The following is a 16,054-nucleotide window of genomic DNA, read 5'->3' as shown; positions in this document are numbered from 1 at the left end:
TTATAATTGGGATGCAAAAGAGGCCAGAATTAGGGTGATGCAGATATCTCAGAGGGTTGGGGAGCTGAAGCAGATTAGGGAGATAGGGAGCGGAGATACCATGGAGGGATTTGAAAACAAGGATGAGAATTTTAAAATCAACACATTGCTTGACCGGGAGTCAATGTAGGCCAGCAAACACAGGGGTGTTGGGAGAACAGGACTTGGTGAGAGTTAAGGAATGGGCAGCAGAGTTTTGGATGACCTCAGGTTTATCGAGGGGAGAATGTGGGAGACCAGCCAGGAGTGCATTGGAATCTTCAATTCCAGAGGTAATGAAGGCGTGGATGAGAGTTTCAGCAGTTGATGAGCTGAGACAGGCGAAGTCAGATAATGATACAGATGTGGAAATTGGCGGTATTTGTGATAGCGTAGATATGTGGTCAGGAGCTCATCTCAGGGTCAAATGTGACACCAAGGTTATCAACAGTTAGGGTCAGCCTTAGTGTTGCCAAGGAGGGGGATGGAGTTGGTAATTAGGCAATGGAGTTTGGTGTGGGGACCAAAGACAAGGCCTCACTCTCCCAAATATTTAACTGGAGGACATTTCTGCTCATCCAGTACCGAATGTCAGATGAGCAGTCTGATAATTTAGCAACCGCGGAGGAGTCAAAAGAGGTGGTGGTGAGGTAGAGCTGGTTGTCGTCAGTGTACAGAAAACTAGTGATGTTGCCTAAGAGCAGCATGTAGATGAGAAATAGGAAGGGGCCAAGGATAGATCCTTGGGGTCACCAGAGGTAATGGTGTGGGAGCAAGAAGAGAAAACATTGCAGGTGATACTCTGGATACGATTAGATTATTAAAAATAGAACCAGGTTGAGAGCAAGCCCACCCAGACACGGAGAGGTGCTGATGTGTTAATATACTTTAATTCACATAAATCAATACAATTTATAGGTTAATGAATCCAAGTTTACTGACGATCCAAAGCAAGGTGAGAACGTAAGCTGTGGGGAAGACACAAAGTGGCTAATCACCTGTTAAGTGATTGGGCAAGCAGGTTGCAGGTAGAATGTAAGCTGTGGGGAAGGATAAAATTATCCACTTTGATTGGAAGAATGGAAAAGCAGAATCTTTCTTAAAAGGTGAGAGAGTAGAACATGTTAGTATTCAGATGAATTAATGTGTCATTAGTCACAGAAGTTAGGAATCGGCTATAGCAAGCAAATTGGAAGGCAAGAGTAAGTTGGACTTTATTTCAAGAGGTTAGAGTATAAGAAGGAAATCTTGCAGCAATTATATAGGGTTTGGTGAGACCACACCTGGAGTACTCTGTGCAGTTTTGGTTTCCTTAGCGAAAGAGGGATATAAATGCTTTAAAGGGGGTGCAATAAAGGCTGACTCCTAGGTTGAGAGGGTTTGACAGCGTACATGCTGAAAGGCTGTTTTATGTTTTTGATTATCAGGTTTGCTTTGTCCAGTGAACATTAGCTGCCTCCTTAATACTAATACATTAGGTGGTGCTTGAAACAATATAGGTAGAGAGACCAATTATCTGAACAAACACTGATGGTTTATTGGAACTAAGAACAGGGCACTAACAGGGTTTTCCATTCATTGGGCGGGCTCGGCGGGAGCAGGTGGGGGTGGTCGCGGAGCTGCCCGCAATCGGCTCTGCACTGCAATTTCATGCGAGCGAGTCAATTAAGGCAAGGCATGCGCGTGAAAGAGTGCTTTAATCTCCCTGAGGCACAGAGCTGCCTCAGGGAGATTGAAACGTTTGTTAAAAAGATAAATACATTAAAAATTTAATGAAACATGTCCCCTCATGTGACTGTGTCACATGTCATGGGACATTTTTATTTTTCAAAGAAAGTTTTTATTTAATTTGTAAAAGCTTTAGGAAACCTCATCCCTCCTGTGGATGAGGTTTCCTAAAAAACGTAAAGGTCGCTTGGCCTTTTCGCCTGCCCGCCAACCATAAGGTTGGATGGGCAGCGTAAAATTCAGGTTAATTACCTAGTTAATGGCCTTAATAGGTCTAACAATTATCGGTGGGCATGCAGCCGACTCCGGCACGCGCCTGCCGAGCAAAATATTGCACGACTTCGCGATGACATCGAGACGCACGCCCGTCATCACGTTGCATTTAACGTCGGGTGCGCACCCCCACGCTGAATGGAAAATTCTGCCCCATGTGTGCTTCTTCAATCACCTCCAGCTCTAGTCTTACAGTTACCCAAGAAGCCCATGCTGTGTAGCGATTGGTCAATACAGTCACATGGTGAACTAACTACATTCTCTTAAATAAAAACAAAAAAACTGTCGAAGGGTCATGAGGACTCGAAACGTGCACTCTTTTCTTCTCCGCCGATGCTGCCAGACCTGCTGAGTTTTTCCAGGTAATTCTGTTTTTGTTTTTGTTTTACATTCTCTTAAAGGTACATAGCACTCCACTTTACTACAGGTTGTTTCCCACTGACTGAAGGGTCTAGAACATGGGGGCACAGTCTCAGAATAAGGGAGCTGGCCATTTAGGACTGAGATGAAGAGGAATTTCTTCACTCAGAGGTTTATGAATCTTTGGAATTCTTGAAGGAATTGACTTCTGCATCAACTCCACTTTCCTGTCTGTCCCCAGACCATTTGAGTCCCTTAGTACTGAAAAACTGAAGTTTAGCTATGTTCTTATTGAGTGCTGGAGTTTTTTATTCTTTTATAGCACATGGGCATCAATGGCTAAACCAGCATTTATTGCCCATCCCTAATTGCCCTTGAGAAGGTGGTGGTGAGCTGCTTTCTTGAACCGCTGCAGTCCATGTGGTATAGGTACACCCACAGTGCTCTTAGGGAGGGGGTTCCAGGATTTTTACCTAGCGACAGTCAGGATGGTGAGTGACTTGGTGGGGAATTTCCAGGTGGTGGTGTTCCCATGTATCTGCTGCCCTTGTCCTTCTAGGTGGTTGAGGTCATGGATTTGGAAGGTGCTGCCGAAGAAGCCTTGGGAAGTTTCTGCAGTGCGTCTTGTAGCTGGTACACACTGCTGCCACTGTGCATCAGTGGTGGAGGGAGTGGGTGGTGAAGGTGGTGGATGGGGTGCCAGTCAAGCAGGCTGCTTTATCCTGAACGATGTCAAGATTCTTGAGTGTTGTTGGAGCTGCACTCAACCAGGCTGGGTTTGAGGAGCCAAATGGTCAACTCCAGCCCCTAGTTCCAATGTTCTTTTAGAATCATAGAATAGTACAGAACAGAAAGAGACCATTCAGTCCATCAAGTCTGCGTTGGCTCTTGCAAAAAGCAACCAATTAGTCTTACTCTCCTCACTCTTTTCCCATATCCGTCCAATATTTTTCTCCTTCATGTATTTAAACAATTACCTTTTGAAGACTATTATTGAATCTGCATTTACCACCTACATTCCCAAATCCTAACAACTTGTTGTGTAAAAAAGCTTGGTCAAAGAGGTAGGTTTTAAGGAGTGTCTTAAAGCAGAGAGAGGCAGATAGGTTTAAAAAGGGAATTCCAGAGCTTAGGCCCAAGCAGCTGAAAACATTGCAGTCAATGGTGGAGCGATGGAAATCGGGAGGGATGCTCAAGGGGCCGAAATTGAAGACAATGCAAAGATCTCGGAGGATTGCAAGGCTGGAGGAAATTACAGAGATAGACAAGAAATAAGAACATGGGGGGTATTTGAAGACAAGGATGACAATTTTAAATTTGAACAATTGGCGGACCAAGAACCAATGTTGGTCAGCAAGCACAGGGATGACAGGGGTGCGGGACTTGGTGCGAGTTAGTGTATGGGGCAGCAGAGCTGAGGTGTATGGAAGGTGGAAGGCAGGAGCGAGCCAGGAGAGTATTGGAATAGTCAAAGTGAAGAAAAGGAATCAGGTGTTGATGTTGTCAGTGAGAAATTCAGTGGCTAATTCAACTCTCACTTCACTGAGCATTAACATCATGGCCTCAGAACTTTAGGAGATTCAGGGAGCAGACAGGGTCTGATTCACAGATCACAGTCTGTTTCTGACCTCAGATGTGGTTTCACTGGTAATTTCCTCTCATACCTGGTTACAACGTTCCGGGTGAAGTGAATTCAACACTTTTTTTAAAAAGCATTTGCTGGGACTGTGGGCATCACTGGTGAGGTTGCCTTTAATGACCACCCTGAAAAGGAAATATTGGGCCACATTCTTGAACATCTGCAGGTTGGCAAAAACAGCACATTTAACATTTAAGAGTCAACCTCATTGGTGTGGGATTGGAGAAATCATTGAACATGATTGGAGAAATCATTGATCATGTTCAAAACAGAAATCGATGGATTTCTGGAAATTCATGACATCAAGGGATATGACGATAGCGCGGGAAAGTGGGATTGGAGAAATATTCACATTAAACTGTGGGAGGGCACAGACTTTCAGCAGCCTGAAAGATACTACACAAGCCTTTTGTGTGATAAATAATGCATATATGCATTTGCAACAGCTTTCTACTGTACCTGTTCTGGGAATGATGGGGACAGTATAGAGGGGGCTTTACTCTGTCTCTAACCACATGCTGTACCTGTCCTGGGAGTGTTTGATGGGGACAGTGTAGAGGGAGCTTTACTCTTGTTTCTAACTCCGTGCTGTACCTGTCCCAGGAGTGTTTGATGGGGACAATGTAGGAACATAGGAACAGGGGTAGGCCATTCAGCCCATTGAACCTGCTCCACCATTCAAGTAGATTATGGTTGATCATCTACTTCAAATACCACTTTCCCGTGTTATCGCCATATCCCTTGATGTCACGAGTCTCCAGAAATCCATCGATTTGTATTTTGAACATGCTCAATGATTGAGCTCCCACAGCCCTCTGAAAGATACCACACAGGCCTTGCTGTGCAGTAAATAATGCGAATGTGCAACTGCAACAACTTTCTGTTGTACCTGCTCTGAGAAGGATGGGGACTGTATAGAAGGAGCTTTACTCTGAATCTCACCTGTAGTGACAGTGTGCTCCCGATGTAAAGCTGTAGACATCCCTCATGTTGAAGATCTGTGCCTTCTTTTGCCATTTGCATGGATTGGGTTGTGATTATTAAATGTAAATACAAATTTATTAAAATAATTTTTGTGCTTCTAAATATTTAGCTCTGCGTTTGATTGACACCTTGAGCTGCTGATGCCTCGCACTGGTTGGTGTGTCTCTGGCGCCCTCTCTCAGTCACATTTTTGTCTAACTTGAATTGCCTTGTCAAGGATTTCGCTTTCAGATTGGTTGCCTTTGATTATTGATGTGGTACTAATTCCTGATTGATTTCTCTCTGTCAATTAAACAGAATAATTTCCCCAATCACTTTTTCTTATTCTTTCACAGGATGTGGGCATTGCTGGCAAGGCTAGTATTTGTTGCCCATCCCCAATTGCCCTTTAACTGAGTGGCTTGCTCGGCCATCTCAGAAGGGAGTCTACATTGCTGTAGGTCTGGACTCACATGTAGGACAGACCAGGTAAGGATGGCAGATTTCCTTCCCTAAAGGACACTAGTGAATCAGGTGGGTTTTTACAACAATCAATGATAATTTTTTGGTCACCATTATTGACATGAGTTTTCAATTCCAGATTTTTAAATTAATCAAATGAATTAAAATTCAATGAGCTACCATGGTAGGATTTGAATCCATGTCCCCAGTGCATTAGCCTGGGCTTCAAGAACACTAGCCTAGTGACATTACCACAGCTCCACCATCTCTCCTTCTCACCTCTGATCCAGAGGTTACGGGTTCAATCCCAATTCCAGGAAAACACGCAAACATACAAAATAAGAGATGTAGGCCATTCAGCCCCTCGAGCCTACTCTGCCATTCAATAAGACCATGGCTGATCTGTTTGTGTTTTTAATTCTGCATCCCCATTTACCCCGTGAACCTTTGATTCCCTTGCTAAACAAGAATCTACCTACCTCGGCCTTAAAAATACTTAATAACCCCACCGCCACCGCTTTCTGAGGCAGAGAGTTCCAAAGTCACACAACCCTCTGAGAGAAAGAAATTCCCATCATCTCTATCCTAAAAGGGCAGCCCCTAATTTTAATACAGTGCCCCCTCATGGTAAGACCTAATAATGTATGCTGACACTCCCAGGGCATCACTGAAGGAGCACCGCAATGTTAGCAGGTTAGTACTGAGGGAGTGTTGCACTGCCGGAGGGTCAGTACTGAGGGATTGTTGCACTGTCGGAGGGTCAGTACTGAGGAAGCGCTGCACTGTTAGAGGGTCAGTACTGAGGGAGTGCTACACTGTCTGAGGGTTAGTACTAAGGGAGTGCTACACTGATGTTGTACAGGCTATGGGTCCTGATAATATTCCAGCAATAGCACTGAAGACTTGTGCTCCAGAACTTGCTGTACCCCTAGCCAAGCTGTTCCCGTACAGCTACAACACTGGCATCTAACTGGCAACGTGGAAAATTGCCCAGGTATGTTCTGTGTACAAAAACTCAGCCAATTACCGCCCCATCAGTCTAATCTCAAACATCAGCAAGGTGCTGCACTGTTAGAGGTACTGTGTTTCAGATATGATCTCCAACTGTGGTCCCATCTATCCTCTCAGGTGGGCATCAAAGATCTCGCAGCACTTTTCGAAGAAGAACAGGCGAGTTCCCCACAGTATCTTGAGACAAGTATTTATCCCTTAGCAAGATAGTGGACTAGTAATCCAGATGCCTAGGCTAATAACCTGAAGGCCTGAATTCAAATCCCATCACGACAGCTGGGAGTTTTTAAGTTAAATTAATTAAATAAATCTGGAATAAAAAGCTAATTGCAGTAATGGTGACCATCTTATTGCTGGATAGTTGTAAAAACCCACCTGGTTCATTAATGCCCTTTAGGAAGGAGGCACCAAGTCTGGAGCAGCACTTTTGACCCTAAACATGATCTGGTGTTTGTGGTGTCAGCATCCACAGCATCATGGATGGGAGACATCCGGCATAAGACCATAAGACATAGGAGAAGAAATTCAGCCCATTGAGTCTGCTCCGGCACTCAATCATGGCTGATAAGTTTCTCATCCCCATTCTCCCGCCTTCTCCCCGTAACATTTGATCCCCTTACCAATCAAGATCCTATCTATCTCGGTCTTAAATACACTCAATGACCTGGTCTCCACAGCCTTCTGTGGCAATGAATTCCATACATTCACCACTCTCTGCCTAAAGAAGTTTCTCCTCAACTCTATTTTAAAAGGTCTTCCCTTTACTCTGAGGCTGGGCCCTCAGGTCCTAGTCTTTCCTACCAATGGAAACATCTTCCCCATGTCCACTCTATCCAGGCCTTTCAGTATTCTGTAAGTTTCAATCAGATCCCCCTTCATCCTTCTAAACTCCATCGAGTATAGACCCAGAGTCCTCAAATGTTCCTCATAGGTTAAGCCTTTCATTCCTGGGATCGTTCTCGTGAACCTCCTCTGGACCCTCTCCAGGGCCAGCACATCCTTCCTGAGATACGGGGCCCAAAATTGCTCACAATATTCTAAATGTGGTCTGACCAGAGCCTTATAAAGCCTCCGCAGCACAATCCCTGCTTTTATATTCTAGTCCTCTCAAAATAAATGCCAACATTGCATTTGCCTTCCCAACTACCGACTCAATCTAAAAATTAACCTTAAGGGAATCCTGGACTAGGACTCCCAAGTCCCCTTGCACTCCAGATTTCTGAATTCTCTCCCCATTTAGAAAATAGTCTATGCCTCTATTCTTCTTACCAAAGTGCATGACCTCACACTTGCCCGCGTTGTGTTCCACCTGCCACTTCTTTGCCCATTCTCCTAATCTGTCCAAATCCTTCGGCACCTCAGTGCTGCGGTTTAAGCTCAGGCATAGCTAATAAGATCCAAGCTTGCTGCCACGCAGACCAGACTGCTGCTAGCCTGGCTGCTATATCAGCGGCCGAAGGGGCAGTCTGGCTATCACAGCAGTCTAGTCATAGTAAAAGCAAAATATTGCAGATGCTAGAAATCTGAAATAAAAACAGAAAGAAACTGGAAAAACTCAGCAGGTCTGGCAGCATCTGTGGAGAGGGTTGTTCCAGCACTTTGTTTTTATTACAGCAGCATTAATCTGTGCCACCCTGTTATGGTGGTAGTGGTACCATGGAGCACGAATATGCTGCTCCTCTCAGGAAAACAGCAATTTTGCTCCCAATACTATCAGTGCCTTTGCTAGTGCCTCCTTGCCAGCCAGCCAGGCCTGACTGCTGCCTTTTTGCATCCTCATCATAACTTGCTTTCCTCCCTAACTTTGTTTCATCAGCAAATACAGCTACAATATAATCAGTTTCTTCATCCAAGTCATTAATATAGATTGTAAATAGCTGAGGCCCAGCACTGATCCCTGTGGCACTCCACTGCTTACAGTCTGCTACCCTGAACCTGACCCATCTGTGATGACTCTCTCTTTTCTCTTAGTTAGCCGATTCTCTATCCATGCTAATGTATCACCCCCAACACCATGAGTGTTTAGAACCTATGTGTGGCTACGGGCCAAGTGCTGGAAAATGGGATTAGGTTAAAGAGCTTGTTTTTCACCCAGCACAAACACGATGGACAGAGTGGCCTTGTTCTGTGTCGTACATTTTTCTACATTTTCTAAATATCTGAAAAAGCTGAACGTTCAGGGATGAGTGGAGAGGGCGGGGGCATGGCAGTACATGAATTGCTCCTTAGGAGAGCCAGTATGGACATGATGGAGTGAGTGGCCTTCTTCTGTGCTGTCATGATTCTATGTGGCACTTTTTCAAATGCCTTTTAGAAATCCAAATACACATCTACTGGTTCCTCTTTATCCACCCTGACTGTTACATCCTCAAAAAATTCTAATAAATTTGTCAAACATGATCTCCCTTTCATAAAAATATGTTGACTCTGCTGATAGTGTTATAACTTTCTAAATGTTACCACCTCCTTTATAATGATTCTAGCATTTTCCCAGTGACAGATATTAAGTTATCTGGCCTGTGGTTTCCTGCTTTCTGTCTCCCTCCTTTCTTGAATAAAGGTGTCACATTTTAAGTTTTCCAATCCACTAGGACCTTTCGAGAATCCAGGGAATTTGGAGGATTACAACCAATGCATCCACTATCTCTGCATCCACTTCCTTTAAGGCCCGAGGATAACATTCTGGCTCAGATGCAAGAGCTACAGGCACCGAATCACAACTGAGACCTTGCGGATATTCCTGCTTTCTGAGGTTAAACCTACCAGCAGCCAGGCTGTGTGTTGGGGAACCTGAGGGATGAGCCACAATGGCTGTGGCATCTCATTTTCATTCTCAGCATTTCAAGAATATGCCACTTGGGGGCAACACTGTATTGCAAATCACACTAGCACCATTTACAAATGGGTGATCACTGGCCCTGGTGTAGGTAGTTATTACATAGGGAAGAATTTTCCAGTCAGCGAGCAGGGGTGGGGCCTGCTCGCCGAGGCATAAAATGGCACATGGTAACATCAGGCGGGCATCCCAACGTCACGGCGCGTCATTTAAATTTTCAGTTCTGTGGGCGCGCAGCTGAGTCGGCTGCACACCCACCGAATTGTCAAAAGCCCATTAAGGCCTGTAAAAACTAATTAAAACAATTAACTGAGCTGCTCGTCCAACCACAAGGTGGACAGGCAGGCGAAGAATCCAGGCGGCCTTCACATTTTTCATGAAACCTCATCCACGGGCGGGATGAGGATTCATTAAGTGTTTTAAAATTCAATAAAAATTATTTTAAAAATTCATTGGCATGTCCCAGCTCATGTGACAGTGTCACATGAGGGGACATATTTTCAAAGTTATTTTTTCCTTTATTTAAGTTTTAAAACCTTAAACTGATCTCCCTGAGGTACCTCTGTGCCTCAGGGAGGTTTCTGTGCTCTTTCGCGCACATGACAGGCCCTGAATCAGGGAATCCTGCCCCCGGCTCGCACAGGGAGCGCTCAACGCTTCCAGTTGAGCTTCTCGCTGGACTGGCCTTAATTGGCCCGCCCACATAAAATGGCGGCGTGGACACAATTGAGGGCGCCAATTGGACTTGCACTCACTTCCGCCTGCCCCCAGCAATCCACCCAACCGGGTGGAAATTCAGCCCATAGAGTTTGCACTTAGGCCAAAAGACAACAACCTTATTGATACGTCAACCACTGCAGAGAGGTGTGGAGTGGGAGGGGGGATTGAGGGGACAAATTCCCATGCTCCAATTTAATGTACCAGGTATGTACTGCTTCAAACTAAAAACAGCTCACCCCTTGTAATAGATTCTTGTTCAGTTCAATTTGTAGCATTACGTTTTGGAAAGATGGTGATGTAGTGGCAATGTCACTGGGCTAGTAATCCAGAGGCCCAGGCTAATACTCTGAAACAGGCTCAAATCTCACCATGACAACTGGTGGAATTTGAATTTAATTAATAAATCTGGAATTGGAAGCTAGTCACAGTAATGGTGACCATGGCCTGAATTTTTCCCGCATCTGGCAGGCTCCGCAGGAGCGGGCAGGAGTGGTCACGGAGCTGCCCGCCACCCGTGATTGGCTCTGCACCACCATTTTATGCGGGCAGAACAATTAAGGCACACCCAGCGTAATACGCAAGCAGTAGCGCTGAGCGGGTGGGGGGGAGGGGGGAGGAGGGAGAGTCGGGGCCAGCACTTTGCCGCGCATGCACGCGGAAGAGTGCTTCAATCTCCCTGAGGCAGCTCCGTGCCTCAGGGAGATTAAAGCACTTTTGAAAATAATAAATAAAATCAATAAAAATTTAATGAAACATGTCCCCTCATGTGACTGTCTCACATGAGATGGGACATGTTTTTATTTTTCAGGAAAACCTTTTATCTAATTCATAAAAGCTTCAGGAAACCTCATTCCACTTGTGGATGAGGTTTCCTAAAAAACCTAAAGGTGGCTTGATTTTGTCGCCTGCCCACCAACTATAAGGTTGGGCAGGCAGCGTTAACTTGACATTAATCCATTCATTAATGGCCTTAATAGGCCTATCAATTATCAGTGGGCACGCAGCAAACTCCGGCGCATGCCTGCTGAATGAAACATCGCAAGACAGCACGATGACGTTGGGACACACGCCCAACATCATCACGTGTCATTTTACCCGCCGGTGTGTCAGGCCTGCCCCCACACGCCGACTGAAAAATCCTGGCCCAGTTCAAGGGCAAATAGGGATGAGTAACAAATGCTGGCCTTGCCAGTGACTCCCACATCCCATGAAAGAATTTTAAAAAGTCAAATTTGCTATTCATTAATTTCTATTTACCTTCTCCCCCCCCTGCAATCCTTCCGTGTTTTGTGGTGAATAAACTTAAATGGCTGCAAGACCCTCCACTGTTGATAGCTCATTGAAGAACAGACAACTGCCAAGAGGGCAGGAGTCAACGAAACCAATGGGATAAGAGGGAAAGAATTCAGCAAAAAATAACCAGCATCAATTGGGATGCAGCTCCAAGCTGGGCATGAAAAGAGGCTGTTTCTGCTCCCCCGCACTCAGCACAAGCCGCCAAGTCCAAATATCATTGGTCACAGTTTCATCGTACCCCCAGCCTTGCAGTTTCCTGTACAAAACTTCAAACATTCTGAGCATAGTTTCGGTAAAATCTAGTACAATCTAGCTTTGTACAATGTAAGGGGATGAAGACCTCACCTTGGATATTTTTATAAAATATATACAGATATCCTCATGGCTACTTCTGAAATTTTAAAAACTGGACAAAGGCCTTTTAAAATGGCTGAATCTTTGTCTGTCAGTGGCCCCTGAACAAAATAAACTTACACCTTATTATCTCTAGAGACACTAATGACACATTGTGGGCTGCTAAGGCCAAATTCAAATAGAACTATACAAAGGCCATCTGCATTTCGCAAGCCAGGCCTGGCCAACCAGAGTCTATTCATCTGCTAGGACAAAAAACCCTGCAACATTCAATGCTTAATGAGTGAAATTAACCACCTCTGAGACCTAGACAAGGGACATACATCCCTTGTCCAAGATAATGTGCAGCGGTGGGAGTCAAGTGACATGGACCTAGCCTAGGGATGTTGCGAAGCTCAGTTTGCCATTTTACTATCTGTAAGCAGCCTCACAGAAAAGAGCTCTGCCCAGATTGAATACCTGGCCCCATCTACACTGCTTCTACTGGAACTTCTATACCGTCACCAACAAGACTAATTTATCTCCAAGTATCTTTCTCATCATGCAAGTCAACTCTACCGGAAAAGTGAATTATTCAGTATCAGTTTTCAACCTGCCAATCTCTGTGAAGGAATATACCACTGGACTTTGATTCTGGACTCTGGATCCACAAGAAACACTATTTCTTTTCCCTGTGCTCTTTGACCTGCAAATCTTTCTTTTTCTATCCCTCATTTAGTGTATGAGTGCACAGGGGCTGCACTGTAACCCCCTCTTCCTGCATTGAGAGAGCATGCAAATAAACTAACCTTTTGAGTTCATCCTACTTCGAGTTTGCTGTTGGGTTATAAATAGGAAATTGGATCACATTAAAACTGAGGGGGTGGGAAATACATCGCTGTTTATAAAGGTGGAAACAAATCAAAACACCTTTCTGCTTATGGACGGGTGGTGAGATAGGAAATCAGGGCTGTTTAAATTCACACCCATCCTGCCTGGAACAATATTCTAGTCATTGCATTTGTAGCATTTAGTTTGTTCCAACACAGACGCACACACATAGAGAAAGAGAGGAAGAGAGATAGAAGCGCATAAAGATAGATATGCACAGAGACAAACTAGAGACACAAGTGCATATGTAGACACAGATAGAAACACAGAGGCATAGACAGAGACACACACATGTGCAGGAGAGAGAGAGATAGAAACATGCACATATACACACACAAGCATAGTTATTTGGAAATAGGACTGTTAAATTGAATTAAATCAGTTGCAACTCACCACGACAGGCGGTTCCATCTTTGGTGATGATCTGTTTGCAGACAGCACATGGTTTCAGTTTTTTGAAAGTCTTTGCTTTGAAGGTGTGACAGTTTGAGGCATCCTGATCCTCAGGCTAATGATGGACAAAGGAAATAAACTATCAGATTCTGAATTCAATCAACACTTATACTTGTAGCATTATGGTAATTTTATCTCCTATATTCCCTGAAAGCACTGGTTCTCACTGGGGTACACTTCCACACACACTGACTCTCACTGGGGTACACTTCCATACACACTGACTCTAACTGGGGTATAGTTCCACAGACACTGACGCTCATTGGGGTACAATTCCACAAATACCGACTCTCACTGCGGTACAGTTCCACACACACTGACTCACATTGTAGTACAGTTCCATTCACACTGACTCTCACTGGGGTACAGTTCCAAACACACTGACTCTCACTGCGGTACAGTTCCACACACACTGACTCTCACTGCCGTGCAGTTCCACATACACCGACTCTCACTGCGGTACAGTTCCACACACACTGACTCTCACTAGGGTACAGTTCCATACACACTGACTCTCACTGCAGTACAGATCCAGATACATTGACTCTCACTGCTGTGCAGTTCCACCAACACCGACTCTCACTGCGGTACAGTTCCACATACACCGACTCTCACTGCGGTACAGTTCCACACACACTGACTCTCACTGGGGTACAGTCCCACACACACTGACTCTCACTAGGGTACAGTTCCACACACACAGACTCTCACTGTGGTACAGTTCCACACACACTGACTCTCACTGCAGTACAGTTCCACACACACTGGCTCTCACTGCAGTACAGTTCCACACACACTGACTTTCACTGGGGTACAGTTCCACACACTGACTCTCACTGGGGTACAGTTCCACACACTGACTCTCACTGTAGTACAGTTCCACACACATTGACTCTCACTGAGGTACAGTCCCACACACACTGACTCTCACTAGGGTACAGTTCCACACACACTGACTCTCACTGCGGTACAGTTCCACACACACTGGCTCTCACTGCAGTACAGTTCCACACACATTGACTTTCACTGGGGTACAGTTCCACACACATTGACTTTCACTGGGGTACAGTTCCACACACTGACTCTCACTGCGGTACAGTTCCACACACATTGACTTTCACTGGGGTACAGTTCCACACACTGACTCTCACTGGGGTACAGTTCCACACACTGACTCTCACTGCAGTACAGTTCCACACACATTGACTTTCACTGGGGTACAGTTCCACATGCACTGACTCTCACTGGGTTACTGGTGAGTCCATTTTCTTGGTCAGCATCAGCGAGTAGCCCTGGTGACAGCTTAAGTAACTCTGGGGGTTACCCTCACTTTAATTAGCGCTTTATCTGTGCTCTTCCTGGAATCGTCAGGAAACTAACTGACAGTAAAGCCACCTGACCTCACCTGTCGACAGCAGCCATGTAGAACAGATGAGTCACCAAGAATTATCACGAGAGGGCAGTAACCCTCACATCTTATTTTCCTAAATCCCAAACAAACAGCCGCTCAGTGTTTGGGAATCTATTCATATGGTTTGAGTGAAGGATAAGATAACCAAGTATGTCGAGGTAAATCACACCCCACAATGATTAGCCTGGATTTAAAGAAAAGGAACTTGCATTCTAAAGTGTCTTTTGGAATATGGGACAATCCAAAGTGATCTTGAAGTGCAGCTTAATGCCGCTAACTAAGACATTCCAAGGTTTTAAAGGGGAGTTATCAGACAGGTATCAACACCAGGCCACATATGGAGACATTTGGACAGGTGACCAACAGCTTGGTTGAAGGAGTTTGAAAGAGGGCACCAAGAAGGAGAGAGAGGTGAAGGGGTCTAGGAGCAGAATTCCACAGCTTAAAGCCTAGGCAGCTAAAGGCACGGCTGCTAATGGGAAAATGCAATGGAATCAGGGTGTGTGCACAAGTGACCAAATGGGTAGATGGCAGATGGAAAATAATGTGGAAAAATGTGAAGTTATCCACTTTGGTAGAAGGAACAGATGTGCAGAGTATCTCTTAAATGGTAAGAGATTAGAAAGTGTAGATGTACAAAGGGACTTGGGTGCCCTCGTCAATATGTCACTGAAAACTAACATGCAGGTGCAACAAGCAATTAGGAAGGCTAATGGAATGTTAGCCTTTATCGCAAGATGGTTTGAGTACAGGAGTAGCAAAGTCTTGCTTCAGTTGTATAGAACCCTGGTTAGACCGCACCTGCAGTACTCTGTGCAGTTTTACCTCAGGAAGGATATTATTGCAATAGAGCGAGTGCAACAAAGGTTCACCAGACTTGTTCCCGGGATGGCGTGAGTGTCCTATGAGTGATTGGGAAAAGCGGGCCTATATTCTCTAGAGTTTCTAAGAATGAGAGGTGATCTAATTGAAACCTACAAAATACTTAAAGGGATGGACAGGGTAGATGCATTTAAGAGGCTTTCCTTGGTTGGTGTGTCTAGAACCAGGGCACACAATTTCAAAATAAGGGGGAAGACACTTAGGACTGAGATGAGAAGAAATATTTTTATCAGAGGGTTGTGAATCTTTGGAATTCTCTACCCCAGGGGGCTGTGGGAGCTTAGTCATTGAGTATGTTTAAGGCAGAGATTGACAGGTTTCTAAACACCAATGACATAAAGGAATATGGGGATAGTGTGGGCGGGAAAAGGCATTGAAGTGGATGATCAATCATGATCATGTTGAATGGCAGAGCAGGCTCGATGGGCTGAATGGCCTATTTCTGCTCCTATGAAGTGCTGTTATAATTTAGGTAATGTGACAGCTGATTGACAGACAGCAAACTTCCTCATACAGAAAATGTGGTAATGAGCAGATAATCTGTTTTTAGTGATGTTGGTTGAGGATAAGTATTTGCCCAGGACACCAGGGAGAACTCCCTTGCTCTCCTTCGTATAGTGGTCATAGGATCCTTGGCTTCCACCAGAGAGGGCAATGGGGCCTGAGTTTAACATCTCATCTGAAAAATGTCACATTCCCTCAGTACTGCACTACAGTGTCAGCCCATTTACATTAAATAGATTGGAGAAGCTGGGACTGCCCTCCTTAAAGGGAAGGT

At 44.9% G+C, this 16,054-nt stretch overlaps 1 protein-coding gene across 2 annotated transcripts in view; it reads right to left on the bottom strand.

Moving 5' to 3' along the window:
* Positions 1 to 16,054, bottom strand: part of LOC121284848 (tensin) — a 738,828-nt gene that overhangs the window by 439,286 nt on the left and 283,488 nt on the right. For both annotated transcript variants that reach the window (XM_041200650.1, XM_041200651.1), the window contains exon 2: positions 12,924 to 13,038. In XM_041200650.1, coding sequence (XP_041056584.1) covers positions 12,924 to 13,038 — 115 coding nt within the window. The remainder of the gene's footprint in view (positions 1 to 12,923; positions 13,039 to 16,054) is intronic.

The sequence above is a fragment of the Carcharodon carcharias genome, chromosome 12 (genome assembly GCF_017639515.1).
Source record: "Carcharodon carcharias isolate sCarCar2 chromosome 12, sCarCar2.pri, whole genome shotgun sequence".
Classification (NCBI taxonomy): domain Eukaryota; kingdom Metazoa; phylum Chordata; class Chondrichthyes; order Lamniformes; family Lamnidae; genus Carcharodon; species Carcharodon carcharias.
The sequence above is the reverse complement of the archived record's forward strand: the minus strand, read 5'-3'. Positions and strand labels throughout refer to the sequence as shown.